The sequence below is a fragment of the Cannabis sativa genome, chromosome 2, assembly GCF_029168945.1.
Source record: "Cannabis sativa cultivar Pink pepper isolate KNU-18-1 chromosome 2, ASM2916894v1, whole genome shotgun sequence".
Classification (NCBI taxonomy): Eukaryota; Viridiplantae; Streptophyta; class Magnoliopsida; order Rosales; family Cannabaceae; genus Cannabis; species Cannabis sativa.
In genome coordinates, this window is record NC_083602.1 from 32,872,802 (window position 1) to 32,896,505 (window position 23,704).

General features: G+C 33.8%; 2 protein-coding genes and 1 non-coding gene across 3 annotated transcripts; 2 read left to right on the forward strand and 1 right to left on the reverse strand.

Moving 5' to 3' along the window:
* Positions 1–7,530: 7,530 nt before the first annotated feature.
* On the reverse strand, positions 7,531–7,637 carry LOC115721461 (small nucleolar RNA R71). The gene has a single exon (XR_004012483.1). It is a non-coding gene; the product is annotated as a small nucleolar RNA R71 (small nucleolar RNA).
* A 1,009-nt stretch (positions 7,638–8,646) lies between these two features.
* On the forward strand, positions 8,647–9,111 carry LOC133034269 (uncharacterized). The gene has a single exon (XM_061109322.1). It carries the CDS (start codon positions 8,647–8,649, stop codon positions 9,109–9,111), a length of 465 nt encoding a protein of 154 aa, XP_060965305.1.
* Positions 9,112–17,672: 8,561 nt separating this feature from the next.
* Positions 17,673–21,756, forward strand: LOC115720895 (protein NDL1). The gene is made up of 11 exons (XM_030650099.2): positions 17,673–18,119; positions 18,319–18,418; positions 18,693–18,790; positions 18,911–18,999; positions 19,589–19,649; positions 19,734–19,820; positions 20,500–20,577; positions 20,671–20,727; positions 20,853–20,908; positions 21,019–21,154; positions 21,235–21,756. Exons 1-11 carry the CDS (start codon positions 18,060–18,062, stop codon positions 21,472–21,474), a joined length of 1,062 nt encoding a protein of 353 aa, XP_030505959.1. The 5' UTR covers positions 17,673–18,059; the 3' UTR covers positions 21,475–21,756.
* Positions 21,757–23,704: the final 1,948 nt, after the last annotated feature.

Sequence of the window (23,704 nt, forward strand, 5' to 3'; positions counted from 1 at the left end):
TATACAGTACCCACCATTAGGGTGGTTAATACCAATATAAAACACTTACAAACATACTTATCTTTCGAGATTAAACGGCGCTAACTTGCTAATGAACGTTCCTCCATTAGGGAGGATTACTCACTAAAACAATAGCTATGTAAAACCAACAATGGAGATCGAATATCTCAAAAATAATAAAGCTCATTATTTAAATTGTATTTTCTTCTATTATTTATTTATTTTAAATCTATATATATATTTATTAAATTTTAAATTTAGAATAGAATCTAAATAAAATTTAATTTAATATTTGTAAAATTAAACTTAGATGGTTAAGAAAATAAAGTGAATTATTTCCATCTTAGTGTTAATTTTTTCAACAAATATTAAGAAAATTTCTTAATTTAAGTTGTATTAATTTAAATTAATTTGCAACTCAAATTAAAATTTTCTACAAATATATATATGTAGTATTTCCAAAAATACACAATTTTTGAAATACATTTAAAATAAATCAAACTTTACTTAGAAAAAATACCTCAAGCAAAAATATTATCCATCTAGATTTTCTTGACTAATTAATCCAATTTCTAATAATATATTTCAGTTCCTTTATTTTAAATTAATCATTAAATGAAAAGATCATTGATTTAAGTTGATTCAAAATTAATTAAAATAATTAATTTACAACTTCAATCTATCTTTCAAGATAAATTCAAAATCATCTTGCATAATTAAATGCTATTTTGAAAAATGATTAATAAAATAAATAAAATATATTATGAAAATTATTCAAATTTAAGTTGTTATGGAAATACCCAACTTAAAATAATTTTCTTATTTAATTAAATATCATGAAAATAACAATATCTAAGTATCATTATGAAAATCAACTTAGACATTTAATTTTCAATTTAATTAAATGTATTAAATTCAGGAAACAAATAATTAAGTATAGAGAAGGCTTAATCATTAATTTCCAATTTAATACAAGGAAAAATATCCTTAATTGAATTGTACCAAAATTAATTATTAACCAATTAATTTCACAATCAATGATATTTTCCTAGATTAAAAATAATAATTAGTATGGAAATAACTATCTAGAAAATATCTCAATTCTACTAAGTATCTTTTCAAGATCTGGAAAATATCTGATTTAAGTTATTATAGAAAGAATCTATAATTTACAAACTTAAAATTTTCCAAACATCATTTAATTAAATATCAAAATTAGGTGGTAACTACCTAATTTAAAGATATTCCCTTTTTAAGTTTAAAACCAACTTAAAATAATATCTTCTAAGAATCTTCAATAACTAATTCCTAGAATTCCTCAGCTTAATATTATTATCAAAATATATTCAAATTTAAGTTATTATAAAATTAGTAATTACTAATTCATAACTTAAATGAGAATATTTAATGAAATAATAAAAGTAAGTTTCAGAAAGAATCTAGTTAGTTAAAATTCTTTATTTAATTAAATACAAGAAAAATACAAATAGTTTATCTAGAAATGAAATTCATTAAACTATGTTTTTTCTTAAATTAATTTCAAAGAAATTAACTATGTTGCTATTCAATTTTATTAGGTTAAACTAATATAATTAACCTAGCACAGTTATCCAAATCAGGCAAATGGGCCTTCACAATTGGGGTTGTTCATGTGAGGGGGGGCTGGGTCCAGTATGTCGCACCCACTTCTAAGGCTCCCAACTCTCACACAAGGCCCAAAAGAGAGGAATTTAACCTTAAAATGAACAACTGTTATTAATTGAATAGGCCCATTAACTAAATGAGCCTAAATAAAATTTATCAGGTTATGACATTTTATTTAGCAACAACAACCTATATGTATCTATAATAGAAATTACACATATAGGCTCACACAGGCACACAGATTTGGATGGATCCTATCATGTTACTAGGTCATACACAGATGAAAGAAGTTTGGAAAAAATTACCTGTTACAAATTATCTACTTGATCTATCATCAATTGAACCATGGGTTAAAATCAGATCATTTGATCTGTCAACAAGTTAACCCTGGCAATTTAGATCAAGTAATAATAGGTTTTAGAAAAACTTACAAACAATCTAAAACACATACTCCTGCAACAAGGTTAGATCTGGATAGTTGGATGTAGGATTTATTTAATTTTAAATCTATATTTCGAAAAATAATATTAAAATTAAACCTACCATTTTGAAAAATTAGGTTTTGGGTAACCTAAATGCATTTCAAAATTAAATTGCTAACTTTCCTTTTAAATTTCATGTTATTTAATAAATTAAATAATAAAATAGAAAATGGTAAATACATACCCTTTTCTTATTTTACAATTTAATTTAATTGAAAAATAACAAAATTTAAAAGTTAACAAAAATACCTTATTTCCTCTTTTAAAATTATCATGATTATTATGATCTTATTTTAATTAAGGTCAAGTTACCAAAAAAAAAATTAATATCTGACCTTAAAAAAAATAAAATAATCAAATTTTAAAGGAAATAAGAAAAATGTAAGCAAAACTTGATTTTTTCCTATTTTCAAAATCAAATTACACTAATATCTAAAATTAATTTTAAAAAATAAAATTAATTTATTTCTGATAATTAGATTTGAAATTTGAAAAACAAAAATCAACATACAAAACTACACAAAAAATCGGAATTTAATTCCATGAAATAGCATGAAAAATCGAAGAAAACGAAGGAAAAAGCAGGTGGTACGGACAGCCCAGAAATCTGGGCGCAAGCACCCCTGCGCATGATTTCCGCGCGCGTAGGGAAGGTGCTCACCACCTAGGTTTTTTCCGATTTTCAAAAATTCATAACTAATTCAAATTAAATCGAAATCGAGTTCTGTAAAAAAGTAAATTGCTTAGAATTTTCCAAACTATCCAATAAAAATAATTCCAGATACAGACAATCAATTATTTTTCCCAGAATTCACAAACATCAATATGACACAACATGAAACCATCCAAATCACAAGCAAATCGTTTTAAGTCCAAATTTCTTGCAAGCAAATCAATTACCATGGCTCTGGTGCAAGTTGTTGGAATTATATTTATCCAGGATCTTAGATCTATTTGCAAGTATGTTGATTTAACAACCTAATATTGAACTTCTAAAACGATGAACTAAACACATAAAAGTTAAGAATAACTTACAGTGATTGCAGCGGAATTAATGTCTCCTTCCACTCAGATCTCTAACCCTTGATTCCTGTCTGTAGCAGAGTATAATCAAGATCTGAGCCCGAAAGTTCTTCAGTTGGATGTGATCCTTCACAGTCTTCCAAACTATGATGAGATACTGAATGATGTGAGTGGGCACTTCTCTCTCACTAGGGATTTCGAAATCTCTCTCTTGTTTTTCTCTCTTGATTTCGTGTGACACACTTTGCAAAGCAAAGTTTTCTCAAGCAAACACATCCATACAAAGAGAGGAGAGGGGCTGCTATAAATAGGAAAAGGGAAGATCACAACTTTCCAAATAAACAGTTTCCTCTTTTACTGTGTAATTGAATAACTGCCTTATTTAGTGTGATTCACCACTTTCCTATTTAGGCTAGGCTTTGATTAGCAATTAAATGACAAATTAAATTGAAAATAATAATTGGGAAAAAGCAATGATGTGGCCGGCCATGGTGTGAATGGGCCTCACATGGATTTTACAGTTTCCTCAATTTTATTTCTATTTCTCCAAAAATGTCATTTTTCCAATTCTAATCATTTAAATGCCAAAACCAATTATTTAATAACTAAAATAGATTATTAAATAATATTGCCATTTAAAATTAATTATTAATTCAGACATGCAAAGTCTCATAATTAATAATTAAACCTAGAAACCCTCTTATTTACAATTTCATCCCTAAACTGTGAGAATTCACATATTAGACATAGTCTAACTTTTAGAATTATAATTGATTAATCATAAATCAATTATAGAGTCCTACAAACAGTATAGTCTCAACTAGAATGGGGACCGTGGATCTATATTCTGAGCTTCCAATAAGTTGAACCGATTTACCAAGTAAATCCCTAACTTATTAATTCCTCGTTGAATCCACTCTTAGAACTTGGAATTGCACTCTCAGACTTATATAGAGCATATCATATGTTTCACGATATCAATATGCTATCTCATTTAACCATTGTTATAATCTTAATGTGATTTAGAGATCCTCTATATAGATGATTTACATCGAGACGGGACTAATTTACCGTTTACACCCCTCAATGTATTTTGCCCATTTGAACACTTAGTTACCTGTAAATGATGTTTTAGTGATCTAATATATAGTCACTGAAACAAGAGCTCATCCATTTACTTCTATTTAACTAAGCTCAAAAGGAATCATCACTTTACTTCTATACACCAGTAGAAGCTATAGATTTCCATATTTATGTTTAGCACTCCCTATTCAGTTATGCTATCATGTTCCCAAAATATATGTATTATCCTGACTCAAAGCAGGCTTTAACTAATAAATCAAAGAACAAGAATAGCACTCCTGAGATTGAGCCTAAGCATATCAGGATTTAGATTCTCTTAATCTAAGATCAACTTCTGACATTGACTTGGAAAGATACAACGGTAAGTTTACAATATCTTTAACCAAGTTCAATATCGGTCCAATCCAATGCATACTCCATGCATTCGAAACCAGTATACTTTGCCAATGTTCTGGAAAGAACATAACACTTACTCCAAGTGTAAGTATACTTCATCGCTGATTATCACATCAGTGTAAATCCAAAACACTGATGAACAGGGGCCAAATCTTTTGAATCATATAATCACAATCACATTCCACTGTATTGACGATACTGTAATTGTGAATAACTATATGTTCTGGATTTAACTGATTTTGTGCATATATCAAGTATATGTATGAAACCATAAACATGTAACATACATGTAAACATACTTCACTTCTAAATTGATAACTAATCAGATTGTAATGAGTTTTATTTAGGGCATAAAACCCAACAGTAGTAACTCAATCATAGATTGGAAGAATGTGAAGGATCAAACTCAAAGAAGAAGGACATTCTGGCTCAGATCTTGATTATACTCTGCGACAGAAAGGATACAAGGGTTAGAGATCTGAGTGGAAGGAGACATTAATTCTGCTGCATCAATTTAAGGTTTTCTTAACTTTATATGTGTTTATTTTATCGTTTTAGAAAGTTCATATTTAGGGTGTTAAACAACATACTTGTGAGTAGATCTAAGATCCTGGTAAAATAAATTCCCAACATGTATAAGGTCTCAAAGCAAACCACTTGAGTATCAGCCCGTTGTGTGATGCTAACTTTGATATAAGTTTTCCTAAAACCCAATTCTTAGTTTCATCTAATGACCATTCTGTGCTGATAGGCAATAAAACTTTTGACCATTGTTATGCTTTTTACAATAAAGTGGTTTGTCATCAAATACTCTTGGACAAACCAAATCCGTGGCCAACCCAAGCTTTAACTATCAAAGGATTGGGTGTGTCGTTAGGCTATTTTTATTCTAGGTTTTGTGTAATATTTAGAGTTATTTTTAGCCGCTTTTAATGTTTTTAGGACAGAACTATATTTGTTTATAGTATTTTCAAGTTTTATGTAGTTTGTATAAGTCTAGAGCATCAAAATCTAATAAAGAACTGAGGCGAGATGAATCAAAGTGAAAAATTGATTTTTAGCCATTCATGGCTGCAACGAGATGCTTATGGTTGCCAATAAATTTTGGCACAATGAACGATTTGTGGCCTGATCTAGTGGCTGCGGTGAGGCTTACTGTGGCCACGACTAATTCTTCACCGTCGCGATGAGATGACATGGCCGCAGAAACACTTTTGTAGAGAAGGCATGATTTCATGACGGTGATCTCGCCGTTGTGAGGCTATTGGTGGCCGCGACAAGAGAGTGCATATAACTCGAGGCCAATTTCGTATTTTTGCAATATTTTGAGTTTAAACTGATTCTATTTAAAGAAACTTTGAGTTAGAAAGTGGGGACTCAAAAAATTAACCTTAGAAGCAGTAAAGGATGACAGCTAGAGCGAGAGTGGCAACCCGAATCCATTCCACAATCAATTTCTTTCTTCTCCTTTTATTTCTTTTATGTTAATTTCTATTTTTAGTTTTATTATGGGCATGAACACGGATATCATGAACTAAATTCCTAATTTAGTGATATGATGAATGTTCGTTAATGTTTTCCCGATTTAGTTAATGTGATTGTTAGTTTTTCTTTCTTGGATTGTGTGATTAGTTCTTATTTACTTTAACTAAATGTTTTAGACTAGCCATCTTGAATGTGATCTATGATCCTAATATGAAATCTGAGAAGTGAATATTAGGAAAGCTCTAATAGAACAATTATAAGGTTAATGTAAAATGAGAGTATTTACATAACTTATGTGATATTTAGATTCTGTAATTAATGCAAAATTATATATTAATTTACTTCAGGGATGAAAGTAGATAATATATGATTTATGACCTTAATAATCTGAGAAGAGCTAGGGTTATTTTCATAATTTGTCATCACTTAAAGGGAGAAAATTAATAATTTACATTAACAATTGGGTAACTGAAATAACAGGATTCATATTCTTAATCATTCATCCATAGTCAACTACACCTTTTATTGTTTATTTTTAGTCTTTTAATTTTCAATAATTAATTGCTCAACTCTATTTTTGATTATACCAAATAGAAACACAAATCCAATTTAGTGGTACTCAATATCAATTCCCTATAGATTGACCTCACCTGCGTGAGTATTTAACTGCAATAGATTACGTACACTTGCGTAGACTATAAAAATAAGCAACAAGTTTTTTTGGCTCCATTACTGGAGAATTGAATAAATATTGATATTACAATAATTAGATTAAATTATACTTTGGTAATTCTTTTTGCTTTTAGCTAACCGATTTCTTTTCAATTTTTCTTACTATATTTCAGGTATTGGTAGTTTATGCGACGTTAAGGACAAAGTGTAATAGTGTCCGTTGATCCTGAAATAGAGAAGACATGTAGAAAAACATAAGAAATAAGAGTCTAGAAAGGAGTGTAGTGGGGGTTGAACATGAAGTAGTCATGGCTGACAATGCCAATGTCGGCAACAATGGTAAAAATCTGGGTGTCATAGAAGACTAGGTTAAAGGTCGTAAGCCTGAGAGATTATGTGCTACCAAATATGACAGGGACTAGATCCTGTATAAGGCCACCTGCCATCGAAGCCAACAATTTTAAGATCAAGCTGGTCATACTGCAAATGGTTCAATCCACAATCCAGTTTGGGGGACTGCCATTAGAAGACCCAAACATGTATCTTGATAACTTTGAAGAGTTGTGTCAGACATTTAAGATGAATGGAGTTAGGGGATGATGCCATCAGACTGAGGTTGTTCCCATTCTTATTAAGAGATCGAGCCAAGAGTTGGTTGGTATCTTTACCACCAAATTCTATCAACACTTGGGAGGGATTGGCCCTGAAATTCCTTTTCAAGTTTTTTCCTCCTACCAAGGTTGCCAGACTGAGATCTGAAATTAACAACTTCATCCAACAAGACAGTGAGTCTCTCTATGAAGCCTAGAAGAGATTCAAGGACTTAATTAGAAAGTGCCCTCACCATGGGTTAAAGAAGTGGATGCAAGTTTATAACTTCTACAATGGGTTAACTAGCACAAACTGCACACTAATTGATGCAGCTTCTGGTAGAGCTTTTATAAAGAAGAGTTCTATTAAAGCCTATGAGCTACTTGATGAAATGGCCATGAAAAACCAACAGTGGTCGAGTGAGAGAATCCAATCCAAGAAGGTAGCCGATATGCATGAAGTAGATGTCATCATAAAGCTTACAACTCAGGTAGAAGCACTGACAAAGATGATGACAGCTCAAGTCAAGCAAGCTCAGGTAGTATGTGAACTGTGTGGGGGGCCTCACCCCTATGATACTTGTCAAGTAAATGTTAACAATCTACTAGTAGAGCAAGCCCAAGCCATTAGAATTCTTGGAATTGGTGACTATTCTTCTATTGATTGAGTCCTTCAGTACATTGAAGTGCAGCCAATTGGCCAACCTCAACTTTAGCAAGGGTTAGTTCAATGAGAAATAGGCTACCTTTTCAAAGGAATCCTCAAAAACCTACTCAACAGCCAAGAAATAATGGAGGGTCTAATATTCAAGTAGATCTATTGCTCCAATTCATGATGGAGACTAGATCCTCTGTTAAAACTCTAGAGAACCAAGTGGGGTAGTTGGATACTCAAATGGCTAACAAGAATAAAGATAAACTTGCCTAGCACTAAAAAATTCAATCCAAAATAAAATTGTAAGGTAATTACTTTGAGAAGTGGAAAGAACTATATCAAGCCGAGCCAAGACAAGTTAGAGGATGAAGATCAGGATCAATAGGCACCAGCATCAGCACCGCCACAAGAGAAGAAGACTACTAAAGGTCTGTAATAAAAAGAAACTTCACCTTCAATCAATATTGATCATCATGTGAAAATCTCTTATCCTCAAAGGCTTCACAAGAACAGCATGGATAAGAAGTTTAGCAAGTTCCTTGAAGTATTTGAAAAGCTACATATCAACATTCCATTTGCGGAGGCCTTAGAACAAATGCCAAGCTAGGTCAAATTTATGAAGAAGATTCTATCCAAAAAGAGGAAGATAGAAGATTTTGAGACAGTAGCTTTGACAGAGGAGTGCAATGCAATTTTACAGAAGAAGCTCCCTCCTAAACTGAAAGACCTAAGGAGCTTTACCATACCATGCACTATTGGGAGGCTCGAGAATATTAATGATTTGTGTGATTTAGGGGCTAGTATCAACCTTATGCCCTTGTCAGTGTTTAAGAGGCTGCAGCTTGGAGAGGACAAACCAACAACTGTAGCACTACAGCTAGTTAATTTCTCCTTAGCCCATCCAAGAGGAGCAATCAAAAATGTCCTTGTCAAGGTGGACAAATTTATATTTCCTGCTAATTTAATAGTGCTTGACATGGAAGAAGATAAAAATATTGCCATCATTCTTGGGAGACCTTTTTTGGCAACATGCAAAGCACTAATTGATGTTCAAAAGGGAGAGCTAAAGCTTAAAGTCTAAGGAGATGAGGTAGTATTCAATGTACTCAAGGCGATGACTTATCCTGAAGCTAGTGACAATTTCTTTTTAGTTGATGTGGTGGAAAAGTTGGTAGAGTCAAAGGAACAAATTGAAGACCCTTTTAATCTGACTTTGGTACAAGAGGATGTGGTTGATAATGATGGAAAAGAAGTGATGAAGTATGCTTTGTGGTTTGATTCTTATGGGCCACTAAACAGAAAATACTATGAAGAGCTTAGAGCGATTCCAACGAAGTCAGTTCCATTTATTGAGAAGCCACAATAACTTGAACTGGAAGTCTTGCCAAATCACTTGAGGTATGAATTCTCAGGAGATAATAAGACACTTCTTGTTATTGTGTCAGCTTCCCAAACTACAGTGGAGACAGAAAAGATGTTGAGGGTTTTGAGAAAACACATGAGAGCCATTGGGTGGACATTTTCCAATATCAAGAGGATTAGCCGCTCAACTGTGATGCATAGAATCCTGATGGTGGAATGGGTAAAGGCAACCATTGATGCGCAATGAAAATTGAATCCACCAATAAAAGAGGTTGTGAGAAATGAAGTGTTGAAGTGGTTAGATGCTGGAGTGGCGTACCCTATTTCATATAGTAAGTGGGTGAGTCATGTCCAAGTGGTGCCCAAGAAAGGAGGAATGACGATAGTCAAGAATAAAAAGAATGAGTTGATTCTAACCGTAAGCTATGCGGGTGGAGGATTTGAGTAAATTATCAGAAACTCAACAAAGCTACAAGCAAAGACCACTTCCCTCTCCCATTCGTTGACTAGATGCTTGACAGGTTGGTAGGACAAGAGTACTACTGTTTTATTGATGGTTACTCAGGTTACCATCAAATAGCCATTGCACCAAAAGACCAAGAGAATATGACATTCACATGTCCATATGATACTTTTGCTTTCTGAAGAATGCCATTTGGATTGTGTAATGCTCTAGCAACATTCCAAAGGTGTATACTTTTCTAATCTAATTGAGAAGTGCATCGAAGTGTTCATGGATAACTTTTCAGTATTTGGTTCATCTTTTGATCAATGTCTGAGTAATCTAGAATTGTTATTGATGAGATGTGAAGACTCCAATTTGGTGTTGAACTGAGCGAAGTGTCACTTCATGGTGAAAAAGGGGATAGTACTAGGGCACAAAATTTCAAAAAGAGGCATTAAGGTTGACAAAGCCAAGATGTCAACAATTGAAAACTTATCCCCTCCAGTGTCAGTTAAGGGAGTTCAAAGTTTCTTGGGGCATGTCGGATTCTATAGAAGATTTATCAAAGACTTCTGCAAGATTGCCAAACCCTTATCTAACTTACTTGCTAATGGAGTGCCTTTTGAGTTTGGGAAGGAGTGTCTTGAAACCTTTCAAATTCTTAAAGAGAAGTTAGTTTCAACACCTATTTGTCACTACACCAGATTGGGAGTTACCTTTTGAGATCATGTGTGGTGTCAGTGACTATGCTATTGGAGCAGTATTGGGACAAGGGGTTGATAAGGTATTTCATACTATTTACTATGCAAGTAGAACCTTGAATGATGTTCAACTAAGTTATTAAGGAGATGTTGGCCATAGGGTTTACATGCAACAATTTCTGACCCTACTTAATTGGCCATAGGGTTTGCATGTAACAAATTCCGACACTTGTCATGTGTTGGTAAAATTTGTGATTTAACCCTTTAATTATGTGAAAAAATAAAAATTTGTCATCCTTAGACAAATTAAATTTCTTTTCACCTAATAAAGTTTAAAATCCCCAAGTTTCAGAGAAATCATCAAGAAGACACACTCGACTCGCAACGACGACAACTTAAATCAGTACTCCAAGAGAAAACAAAATAAGCAAAAGACAACATGCTTATTATTTTCAAGTTAAGAAGGGTACAATAACAAAAGTCTTTCCCGAAGTTCTCGACAAACACTTTTGGGGGGAAAATGTTATACCCGATTTTCAAAAAATAAAAAAAAAGTCAACCTTGTGACTTTGACCAAGACTCATAAATATAAAATAAATCAAGACATCCTTGTTGGGGGCCCCAAGGCACTTCTAGAGAGCTTGAAAATGTCAACCAACCATTTGGCGCCGAGACTCACACACCCAAGTGTGCCCAAACGAGGATTCATGGGCCTGCGAGAGCGTTTCACCCTTGAGACCTCAATCCGCCAAGGAGACCAATAAGGACTTGACTTGTTTAGGCATGAACATGACTTGTGTTTATGTATAAAGTCAAAATAGCACTAAAATCACAAGAAAATAGCAACAAGTGACCATTGCCATAAGGAAATGGCAGTGCTCTCCAATTTTAGAGACTTGTGCCATAGGAAAATGGCACAAGTCACTCCTCAGAAACCATGGAAGGAAATGTGTTCGAACGGGTTCCCTCGACATTAAGGAGCATGGTACAAGTGAGGAAAGTCATTTCCAACCTAAGTCACCTTAGGTGACTTGTGCCATGAGAGAATGGCAATGCTCTCCAGTTTTGGAGACCTCTGCCATGGTAGAATGGCACAGGTCACTCCTCGCGAACCATGGAGGGAAATGTGTTCGAACGAATTCCCCCAGCATCAAAGAGCACGAGGCAAGTGAGAAAAGCCATTTCCGACCTACGAGTCGCTTTAGGTGACCTGTGCCATAAGGAAATGGCAGTGCTCTCCAATTTTGGAGACCTCTGCCATGGTAGAATGGCATAGGTCATTCCTCACAAACTAAGGGAGGAAATTTTCTGAGTGGGTTCCTACGATATCAAGGAGTAAGAAACAAGTGAGGAAAGTCGTTTTCGACCTAGGAGTTGCCTTGGGTGACTTGTGCCATAAGAGAATGGCAGTGCTCTCCAAATTGGAGACCAGTGCCATAGTGAAATGGCACAAGTCGGTTACCACACCAGGAAGATGAATTTATTGACCAAGTTATATTTTCAACATCCATGTACTAAATACAAGTGAGATACATCACCCATGGATTCTCACAAGCCATGGGTGACCTGTGCCATTATCCGGCCCCAACTGGTGGTAGTGGTCACCTTTTAGGGTCTCGAACGTCGAAATGAGGTTTTTGGGTCACGAGACCTCCAAAATATGATTTTCCATCAAAAAATTAGTCAAAACACACCCCGAGGGGTCCGAGAACATGCATTTCCGACCTCTGCCATTTGGCCATGGCAGTGCTCGCAACTAGGTACAAGATAACATAAAATGAATTCATTAAAATAAGCATAACTCTCTCAATTTTTATTCAAATGATCTGGTTCAACTTGCGTTGGAAAGATAATTTGAGACGGATCAAAGTATGTCTCACAACCATGACTCAATTCTGAAGTTATCGGGTCCTAAATTAGGTTACAAGGAAAGTTGGTGCATTTTACTCGAGAATTAGGAAATGCGGCTAAGCGAGGGTTGGTGGAGCACACCGTCACAGCCTATGTGGCGTTGTGCATGAGCATCGACAGTCCAAAACGCGTGTGTTCAGCACTCCATTTCAAATTGGTGCATCCTCAATCGAAGATAACCAATTGTCTAATATTTGTGGGATATTTGCCTAGATATAAGGAGATTGTTATTGATATTTATTTACTTATAATATTTTATTAATAAAAAAGAGTGGTATACGGGATTTGTTAGTGAAATATCCCGATGTGTGAGGGATCACTAACAAACCCTCTAGCCTATATATACACCAAGTAGGAGGCTGAGAAGGGGATCTTCTTCTATCAGGCTTCTTTTTGGCTTCTTCCTTTTGAGACCTTTCTCTCTTTTTTGGATCTTCCTCATCGTGACCTTCCCCTTGAAGTTCATTTGACAACTTCCAAGAACACTATATTATTTCCGTCACCTTCTTCATTGAGTCTACCATACTCAGGCGACACTAGACCTCAAAATACCATTTAATACACACATTTTCCCACAAATTATTGGTTTATTGTTCCCAAGAACTTTACAACCTTTAATTTAGATCAGATTCATGAATTTCAAGTCTCCCATGAGCCTTATATTCATAAATCTCGATTAAAATTTACCTAGAAATCCTTTGCTGTACTTTTATCCACACACTCTTGAGAATATTACTCTGGTGTGTCGAATCCAATCAATAAAACTACAAGTAGATGTAGCCCCATTACCATCACGACATGGGGGGTGAACTATTATAAATTCCTAGTGTCCATTGAATTTATTGCAGTTTTTATTAGTCAGATTAATTCACCGTGGTCCTCTTTAATTTTACGATCTTCTCAGATCAGTTGACGAAAAACCGCATCAACAGAATTAAAAATGAGATGAAATTATCACTTTTATTTCTAAAGGATGTAGCTTCTCAAAAGACACACTTTATTTTTTTTTCAAAATCACTATTAGAAAATAAATTCTAAATTCTATTTATTCACGATATAAATAATAATAATATGTGGTAAAATATATTATTATGTGAATAATATATATTAAGTGTTTTATAAATAAATCGTGTAACATATGATTTATTTAACCTAAAATTGTAACTTACACTTTGTAACATGAGAGGAGTTACAAGATCAATTACTTTTATAATTTCTTTTGGTTGATCATATTTTTGTGTAATAAAAGAGATGTTACACAAAATTGATGATAGGATTCAAAAGTTATGAAATATAGTTGTTACAAATTATATTAATACTCATTTATATGAGAGAAATGAGATGATGTGTTTGAATTCTAAGTGTGATCACCTAAACACTATATAAAGGAGTCTAATGTGCTCATTTGGATGAGAAGGTTCTATCAACAAAGCACTTTGCTAGAAATCCTAAAAGGCTTGATAATTCTCAAAGTTATTTCCTAGAGAGTTTCCTTAGTGCTTAGAGATAGGGGAAAATAAACTTTTGAACAAAGGTGTAATACCTTGTTCAAGTCATGGTGATCCCAACTAATCTACACTCAAGGTTGTGAAAGAGTGTATTATACATATATATTCTTCTATTGCTATATATATGTATTATATTACATGTGTTGTAATAATCTTCTTACACCTTTCCTTTATATATATAGTGTATATAAGTGTTGTTGTAACATTTATTTAGTCTCTTTGTTGGTCCTTGTATTATATTGTAATAGAGTTGTAATGTCTTGATTTTCTTCCATTGTAATAAAATCTCTAATAGAAACCACCTTATGCCACCTTCCCTCAAATCAAGGACCACGTACTCATTACTTCCCCACTAGCAAAACCAGCTTGTCCTGCCGCTATCACCAATAGGATACGCAACCTGACTAGGCCCAAAGTGAAAAATATTATACTAATGTGCGAGTTAAGGTGAAGTGGAGGCCCAACAAGGTGGAAGAACGATGCCCAACAAGCGATATCAGAGCCAAAGGTTTACGAGCACTGGGATAGTGAGTTGCATTTGTGATGTGTGGGAGAAACACTCAATGTGATGACCTCGCGATCGAAGATTTGTATGGTGCCTTTGTATCGAAAGTCTACCTGATATTATGATGGTCAGGTGGCGTACAAGATAATATAAGATGGAGATCTGTGTTTGGTGCCTTGTGTCGAAAGTCTTCCAGCTGGCAATGTTTATGGTCAGGTGGCAAGTTCTGTTGGTAATAAGTTGATAACAACATCAAGGGTGGTTTCGTTGGAGGGGAGACCACGAGTATGTGGTCCTTGGTTTGAGGAGATGATTGTTGAGTGTGCAACCAATGTCCCACATTTGCTAGAAATGAAAAAGATTATGGGTATATAAGGACGATTACTATTCTATTAGTATGAGGTATTTTGGAAAGGTGTCCAAAAAAAACCATGAAGACTTAAGCCTAAAGCGGACAATATCATACTAATATTGAAGTCAAGTTGAGGTGGCGGTCCGATAAATTAGAAGAATGAGACCGAACAAATCAACATACATTTAAATTTTAGAAATAATCATAAAACATAGATAACATATATTTTCAAAATAAACAAAATAAGCCACAAATCTAGAAAAAAAATTACTTTTCGCAAATGTGAATCTACTTTTTCAAGTTGTTAATTCAAAAATTAAGCTGAGAATTGATAATCAATTACTTTTAACAATCTGCAAAATATTATAAATTAATAAACCATCAAAATTTTAATTATAATATATATAAATACAATAATAGAAAGCAAAATACCTTAAGTAGAGAGTGGCCTAAAGTGTACTCCGACAATTTACGGTAAATCGTGGTAGCCGGACAAAAATAAAACCCTAAATAAATAAAAGAAGATTTTAATAAAATATATATTGAACATTATATTTTCATAAATATATATTTATTTGTACATATTATATATATTGTATATAAGTAAAAAAAACTACTTACCACTAGACAAACATGTGGACAGCCACCATGAGACGGGGATGACACCACAAAACGGAGTTGGCGCGAGATTGGGAGTGTGGCTAGAACGACGAGGCCGGTGAGTGCTTCAGTGGACGAGAATAAGAACGTAAATGAGAATGGGGCAGAGACGGAGACAAAATGACCAGAAAAATGAGGGAGGGATGGATGGCCAAGGAAGGGCGAGCAACTGTGAATAGAGAAGAGAAGGGGTGGGTTGCCGTCAAGGGAGAAGAGAAAGAGAAATGAGCGAGTTTGAGAATTGAGAGAAAATGAATTCAGATTAGTTTTTTTTAAATATATAAAAATTATTAGTGCGGAGCCCGTCGCTATTGCTCTGCTGCTAATAATATATATAGATATTTTAATTACAAAGTAATTTTTTAATAAAATAATATTATTGCCGGAGGGGCCCGCTACTATGCTCCGACGCTAGTAAAAATTGAAATAAAAAGACTAGGAATTTTCTCAGGTAAACTATTAGCGACAAGCAATAGTAGCGGACCCCGCATCTAATAGTAAAGAAGATTTTTTTTTGTTTCTTTAAACACTAGTTCGTCGCTAAGACCCTAACATTAGCGACGAATTATCTCCTCTGCTAATACATTCGTCGCTAATAGTCATTTTTGTTGTAGTGACTACCTGGTCGAAATGTATTTTCGATGCAGGAAAAACTTGTAAATCTTGATCTTCTCTGATTTACATTCAGCTTAATATTGTGTGATTGATTGTCATTGTTTCAATTAATAGCATCCGATTAGATCGATTTTTTTAATTATTTTTTTTCTTTGTCCACGAAAAATATAATCAAACATAATGGTATTAAACTCTATTTTTTTGATAAAAAAATTGTTATGAGACATTAATGTGATTAGCACCACTATAAGGTAATATTCTATAATTGGTTAGCGATTCTCTATAATATTTATTAAAATAAAATATATGAGACCCGATATTGAAATGGAAGAGTACAACTGTTAATCTCCTATTATAATTTCTTAGTCAACATACGTGCTCGAAAACATATGTCAGAATATTTTTTTTCAATTTTTTTTTATAGCGGCTTTGTTATGCTTGCAACATCATTCCTGTAAATTTTTGAAAATTTTCAAATAGTTTACAGTACTGAAAATACATTAGAAGTTTTTTGAACGCACGTAGTAAATTGGAACATTAAGAATTCTATTTTCGGCATTGTAAACTATTCAGAATTTTTTAAAAATTGATACGGTAACTATAACGAATACTGCTATAAAAAAGAATTTTAAAAAAAAATATTCTGACATGTAATTTTAATTTTAAACATAAAAATTAATTAAAAAGTTATAATAAAAAGTTGTGATTAACTCTCTTAATTAAAATATTACACCAATCACAATATTAACTATAAAGACAATTCATGGAGGTTCAAGTTTTGAGGTGTATAGTAGTAAGGGAGGGTTGATTGGAATATATAATGGCCGTGATCAACGTCTTTTAAAACGCGTTTTGTTTGTTGTGTAAGATATGTGCAATATAGACCAATCATGTCATGTTCCAAGATTTCAGCAAATTAAGCTGAGACTTTTTAATCACATCATCGCAACGTGATCATGATTAATCATATCCATATTTATATTAATTCTCACTTAACGTACTCTTCAATTTCGGAACTCCAAATACCATGCATCACAATTCACAACATACAATAACATTACCAATTCACCATATTTACGTTCTTACGTAAGAGTATAAAACTATATATATCTTTTTAGCAAAAACTTATTTATATCAATTGCTCTATATCAGCTTTTATCTTTAATTAATAAATTTCACCAACAATAAGGAAAATGTTACTATGTATGTATATTATAGTTTTGTACAAACTAATTGGACATACACTAGTTCATTTGGAGGATACATTATTTTTCTAATTAATTTAAATTTGTAAATGGGATCAACACATTTTTTTTCCTAATTTTCTCATACTATTATGAGAGAATTTTTTATATTTAAACTGGAAATAAATAGTGTAAAATTAATAATAAGGAATTACTCCAGTAAGCAGGGGACAGATGAGCTGGTCCACAATGATAGAATAACTCTCCTGGAGCCTACTTTTTTTGCGGCTTCCAGGTGGCGTACAGCTGTAATATGCTTACTAGGAAATTACCTAAATAACCCTCAACTATTCTACTTAATACATACAAGTCTTTCCCATGACGACGTCGTTTTTAGTTGTCGGTTGCCTGCATCTCGGGGATTGCCCTTTTAATATACAAGGCGGAGAGTAATGTTCCGCCGATTGACCGTTATACCCACTCCAACGGTCACTTAATTGACCTGGAATCAGCAAAAGGACAAGGAGTCCAAGCTTTGACCTGGGGTCAAAATCGTCAGAGCAACTATATTGAGTAAGGTTTAGCTTTGCAATTTCGTTACTGTTTCGAGGGGTTTTCGGTAATTTCGGAAATAAAGAAGGAAACTAAAGAGAAGAAAAGAACAAGGAGAAGAAGAGTGCAGCTTTGTGTTTAGAAAGTGAGAAAGGTTTTGTGTTTTTTGACAGTTGAAGAAAATAAAAAAAAAAATCTCCAGTTACTTTTTTTATGTGGGTGACTGACTGAGTCATGGGCGAGTCAAGCGACTCAGTTTCCATTGACATTGATGTGATTCCTTTGGGAGGGAAGGTAATGTAAAAATCAATAATAACACCCACCAAAAACGGTTTAATCTTTTCTTTCATTTACTACATTACTACTATATTATTGTCTAATACAAGCTATATATTATTATTGCCCATTTCTTTGTTTTATTATCAATATTTTCGTTAATGGGGTTTGTTATTTTTATCTTATTTTTCTCATTCTCTCATTTTGACATTTTCAGGAATTTGTGGTGAAAACAAGCAAAGGTTCAATCTCTGTTTTTGTTTGTGGGGATCAAGAAAAACCTGCTTTAATCACGTACTCAGATGTTGCTCTCAACTGTATGCTTTCCTTTTTTTTTTGTTCTGAGTTGAGTTTTTAGTGTTAGCTATTGTTTCTGCAAGTGGGTTTAATTTGTTCTTGCTTCTGAGTGATAGTTAGTACCTTGAGACGGTTCAAATGGTTAATATGTTTTTATTTGAACATCACTCAAAAGAATATTATTTTCTCCAAAATGTTGGGTTTACTTATATTCCTGTGAGAATCCTTTACAAGCTTTGAACTGCATATTGTGTTTATGTTTTTCTTACTACTTGGCTGTTCTCTTTTCTACAGACATGTCTTGTTTCCAAGGTCTCTTGTTCTGCCAGGATGCAGCTTCTTTGCTACTTCATAACTTTTGTATTTACCATATTGATGCCCCTGGCCATGAGGTCAGTGTCAAAGTATCCAATTTCTAATGTAGAAGCACTGTGTTTTTATTTATTCATTAAGTTTTTTTGGCCAAATTTAATGGAGTTCTCTTTTCCCCATTTGTTTAAGAGTCCTTGCAGTTAGGAGCTAATGTGATTTCTTCAGATGATCCACTTCTTAGCGTGGATGACTTAGCTGACCAGGTTGTTGAAGTGCTTGACTTCTTTGGGTAATCCTATTGGTCATCTTTTAATGCTTGTACCGTTTTTCTGTGTATTTTATGTCATTTTATTTTGGCTGTGTTATTATAAACAGCTTAATTATATGTAGTATTTTAAGCCCAGAAGATAGTCATGCCTTTGCTAAATTTAATGACATGGGAAGGTTTAGTATGATTGATGTTTGGCATGAAAGTATCTTTATTTATCAAATTGTTATGCTGGCAGAAAATCCTATATATTTGATATTTCCAGACTATCACCCCCACCACTTTTATATGTTTAATGTTAATTTATCTCACTGTTATCCATTCGGGGTTCTAGATTTACTCACTTTTTAGTTGGCTTTAACTGATTTTGTGTTATTTAATACGCATTTGGTTCTATTGAGTGCACATTGTAATCATTACCTTGTTTATGATATGAAATTGAATGTTTGTAACTGTCAATCATTATACAAAAGATTTTACTAGAATAAAATATTGTTTCAAATATTTTGAAGAATTATCCTAGTTTTTTGTTAAGAACTTACGTTAAAGTGTTTACTATGGTTCTCAATTGTACACCTTTTGACTATGTATATATTTATGATTAAACCAGGTTGAGAGAGGTTATGTGCTTTGGTGTAACTGCTGGTGCTTACATCCTTACTCTCTTTGCAGTGAGTCACCAATTTTCAGATAACCTTTCATGATTTTTCGTGTTGTTCTTATTTCATAATATAGTTGCTTAATTTCTTTGGCAGATGAAGTACCGAGAACGCGTGCTTGGATTAATTCTTGTATCCCCTATATGCAAAGCACCTTCATGGACTGAATGGCTTTACAACAAGGTTATCTCTTATTTTAATCTTTTACCAAGTCAATATCACCTATTAGTATGTCAAAGAAAATGAACACTGTTTTTTAAAAAAATTCAAATATTAAGGTTGTGTTTGTATGAAGGAGAGACAAAGGCTAACAAAAATTTAAAAATATTAAATTTGTTTAATTTATTCGTATTTGAAACTAGTTTTTTCCCATGATTTGAATTATAAATTTTAAAATCAAATTCAGTTGTACCAACAATACTAACTGTTCATAGGTCTTTAAATGCACAAATTCTTATTTGTTGTATATACTCGAGAGAGGTGAATATTTTGAAGTGCCTTAGCAAGTGTTGAGAGTTTTTGAGTGCATAAAGCGTTAATGGTGGGTATTTTGCGTTCTTGGGTTCACTTTATATTACCTATCGATCGATAATGGGGAACTTGCATGCAATTAAATTATTGATAGTACTGACCTGTCTTCCAGTTATGAATGAAGGGCTTACAAGCACAAACAAAAAGGTCATTATGCTACAACACAACATGAACTTAAGTAGGAAATTGGGCAAGACAATTTTTTGACCTTTTGCCAGTGGCTTACCTTTGTTGTGTAATTTAGATTAAGTATTTTAAAACCATTGTAATTCAATGAATAACCATTAGAATCTCTTCATTGCTTAATATTTCCTTTAACTCTGCTTTGCAGGTATTGATGAACTTGTTGTACTTCTATGGTATGTGTGGCGTATTGAAGGAATGCCTCCTCCAGCGCTACTTCAGCAAGGTGCCAATTTTGACCTTTTTTCATAGGGACATTTATTTTATCATTCGGACTTTGTTTTTAATTTTCAATTTTTCATATCCTTAACTTTATTAGGAGCTTAGATGTGGTATGCATGGTGCAGAGTCAGACATAATTCAAGCTTGCCGAAGGGTAAGGAACATCGGTCTCGTAATTGATTATGCCATGCACTGCTTTACACAGAGAACTATAAGTTTAAGGATGGTAATTATACATGACTTCAATATTTCTTGCTTTTTTTCATGACATGTTTGCAGTTATTGGATGAAAGACAGAGTTTGAATGTCATGCGTTTCCTTCATGCAATCAATGAGTACTACCCTTCTCTTCTCTTAAAGATTAGTCTTACAGATTTTTCATCTTTTATTAAACACCTTATCAAATATAACATCTCGTAATGTATCTGATGAATTTATTTGACAGGAGGCATGACCTTACAGAAGGCTTCAAAAAATTGCAATGTAAAACACTTATTTTTGTTGGTGATTGTAGTCCATTTCATGCCGAGTCCTTGTATATGAGTACCAAAATGGACAGGAAAGGCTGTGCGCTTGTTGAGGTAAAGTTACTTCTCGAAATTTTTGACTCCATTTTTTTTTTCACAAGATCTTAAATGGGGTTGCTCTGTGTCTTTTTCAGGTTCAAGCATGTGGCTCATTGGTAACAGAAGAGCATCCATACGCAATGGTGGTTCCGATTGAGTTATTCCTGATGGGATTCGGTTTCTATAGGCAAAAACATTTTGCTTCTTCATCAAGTAATGGTTCAAACCCGGCCAGCCCATCAAACCGGTCGTGCATTGCACCAGAACTTCTTTCTCCAGAGAGTTTGGGGATTAAACTCAAACCCATCAAAACACGGGTAGACATTGTTATTTGACAAAAGGAATGGGAAATATATCTTTCTAGCCATTTTGTTGCAACACATAGGGGATCAGAATCTCAACTCTGCACATATATATAAATATAATATATAGCTCATGATAGTTGTATAAATAATTCTTTAAATTTTAGGATAGTAGGGCTGAGTAGAAAATTCAATTTTATTATTTGCTTAAGATTTTATTTTTTACTAAATTAATTATTTTAGAGTTTTGAGTTGATACATACTATTTAGTAGGAGTACTATTCTTTGTGGGAAGATCCCATTTATCTTGTTCAATTTGTTATTCACATTTAATTAGTTACGCTGTTCCATGATTATTTATTATTTAATTATTGATATTTTTTAAAAGTTAATTATTACGTAAAGTGAGCTTACAAAGAGATGTTGATTATGAAAGAAGCTCTCTTATTCATTGATTAGAGTTATAGAAGACAGTATTTATAGCACAGTAAATACAAAGAACTATCAGCAAAGATAAAATAACAGAATGTAATAAGTTGTAACTAATTGCTAACAGTCTAACTAATTTTGCTGCAACTATCTTTTGCTGAGTTGGCTTCTAAGGATTTCTCAACATTTCCACTCAAGCGAAAAGGGGAATCAACCACTTATAGCTTGTCTTTAAATTTGAGAAACCTAGCAACTGAGAGTCCCTTGGTTAGAGCATCAGCTATTTGCTCGGAACATAGCAAATGTCTATAAGCTTTTGAAGTACCATGTCACGAACGAAGTGAACATCTATTTCAATGTGATTAGTTCATGCGTGATGAACTGGGTTGGCAGCTAAAGATGCAACACCAAATTTATCACACCAGATGATTGGTGTGTTTTGAATTGGTATATGCATCTCTTGAATAAGAGTTTTGAGCCACATTATTTCAGCTGTGACATGAGCAAGGGTGTATTTTGATTTAGTACTGGACCTAGCTACCACTGTTTGCTTTTTAGAACTCCAAGAGACCAAGCTCGAGCTAAGATGCACACAATAGGCACCCGTGGACCATTTGTCATCTAGGCAGCTGGCCCAATCGGCATTCGAGAAATCTTGCAGCGCCAGTGTTCGAGATGATCCTTTTTTGAAGTTAACTCCATGTGTTGCAGTGCCCTTAAGATATTTAAGAACACGTTTGCAACCTTGCCAATGTGCTGTAGTGGGGTAGTGAAGAAATTGACTTAGCTTCGACACAATGTAAGCAATATTTGGTCTAGTGAGTGCCAAGTATTGAAGAGCCCCGATGGTACTACGATAGATACTAGGATCATCCATTGGTCTTCCTCATTGCAAGACAAGGTTTGTCTAGGTGCAGCAGGAGTGGAACAAGTCTTAGCTCCTGTCATTTTGAGTCAAGTGAGTAAATCAGCCACATACTTAGATTGAGATAGATAGATGCCAGTGGAATCTCTATAAGCTTCAACGCCCAAAAAATAATGAAGTGGGCCAAGTTCTTTGAGAGCAAAGGTGTGATTTAGGTATGTCACAAGTTTGGAAATGAGAGACAGATGTGATCCTGTGACTAGTATATCGTCGACATAGACAAGGAGAAGAATGAGTTGAGAGTTTTTGTGATAAATGAAAAGAGAGACACCAGCTTTAGAGGGAGTAAACAACCATTGTAGAAGAGATGTATTGAGCCTCTCGAACCAGGCCCGAGGAGCCTGTTTAAGTCCATAAATTGCCTTTCTTAAATGACAAATATAATGAGGATATTGAGGATCGACAAACCCTTCAGGTTGAACCATATACATTGTCTCTTTTAGCACACCATGGAGGAAGGCATTGTCCACATTGAGTTGTTGAATCTCCCAGCCAAAGTGAACGACCATTGCAAGAAAGATACGAACAGTAGCTTGTTTGATGACAAGGCTATATGTCTCATAGAAATCAAGGCTTGGAGTTTGGTAAAATCATTTAGCCACTAAGCGTGCTTTTTGTCTTTGAACAGTCCCATCAGCATTAAATTTCTCTTTGAACACCCATTTATTGCCAACTACATTGTAAAGAGGATCAGGAGGTACCAAGTCCCAAGTATGATTTTGAACTAGGGCCCTAAATTCCTTGTTCATAGCTGAATTCCATTTAGGATCAAGTAAAGCTTGAGTAATAGTAGTAGGCTCACATTTTCCTTTGTTAACAATAAAAGGATGTTTTGTAGCTGCTAGAACTTGAGGTTTGATAACACCAGACTTGACACGAGTTTGCATACCATGTGTGGAACCAGCTACT

Excerpts from the sequence above, each read along its gene's own strand:
- LOC115720895 (XM_030650099.2), top strand. The coding sequence starts at position 18,060 with ATGGGCGAGTCAAGCGACTCAGTTTCCATTGACATTGATGTGATTCCT. Across the intron at positions 18,419-18,692 it reads CTCAGATGTTGCTCTCAACT|ACATGTCTTGTTTCCAAGGT; the intron begins GTATGCTTTCCT and ends TCTTTTCTACAG. Across the intron at positions 20,909-21,018 it reads TTCCTTCATGCAATCAATGA|GAGGCATGACCTTACAGAAG; the intron begins GTACTACCCTTC and ends TTTATTTGACAG.
- LOC133034269 (XM_061109322.1), top strand. The coding sequence starts at position 8,647 with ATGAAGAAGATTCTATCCAAAAAGAGGAAGATAGAAGATTTTGAGACA.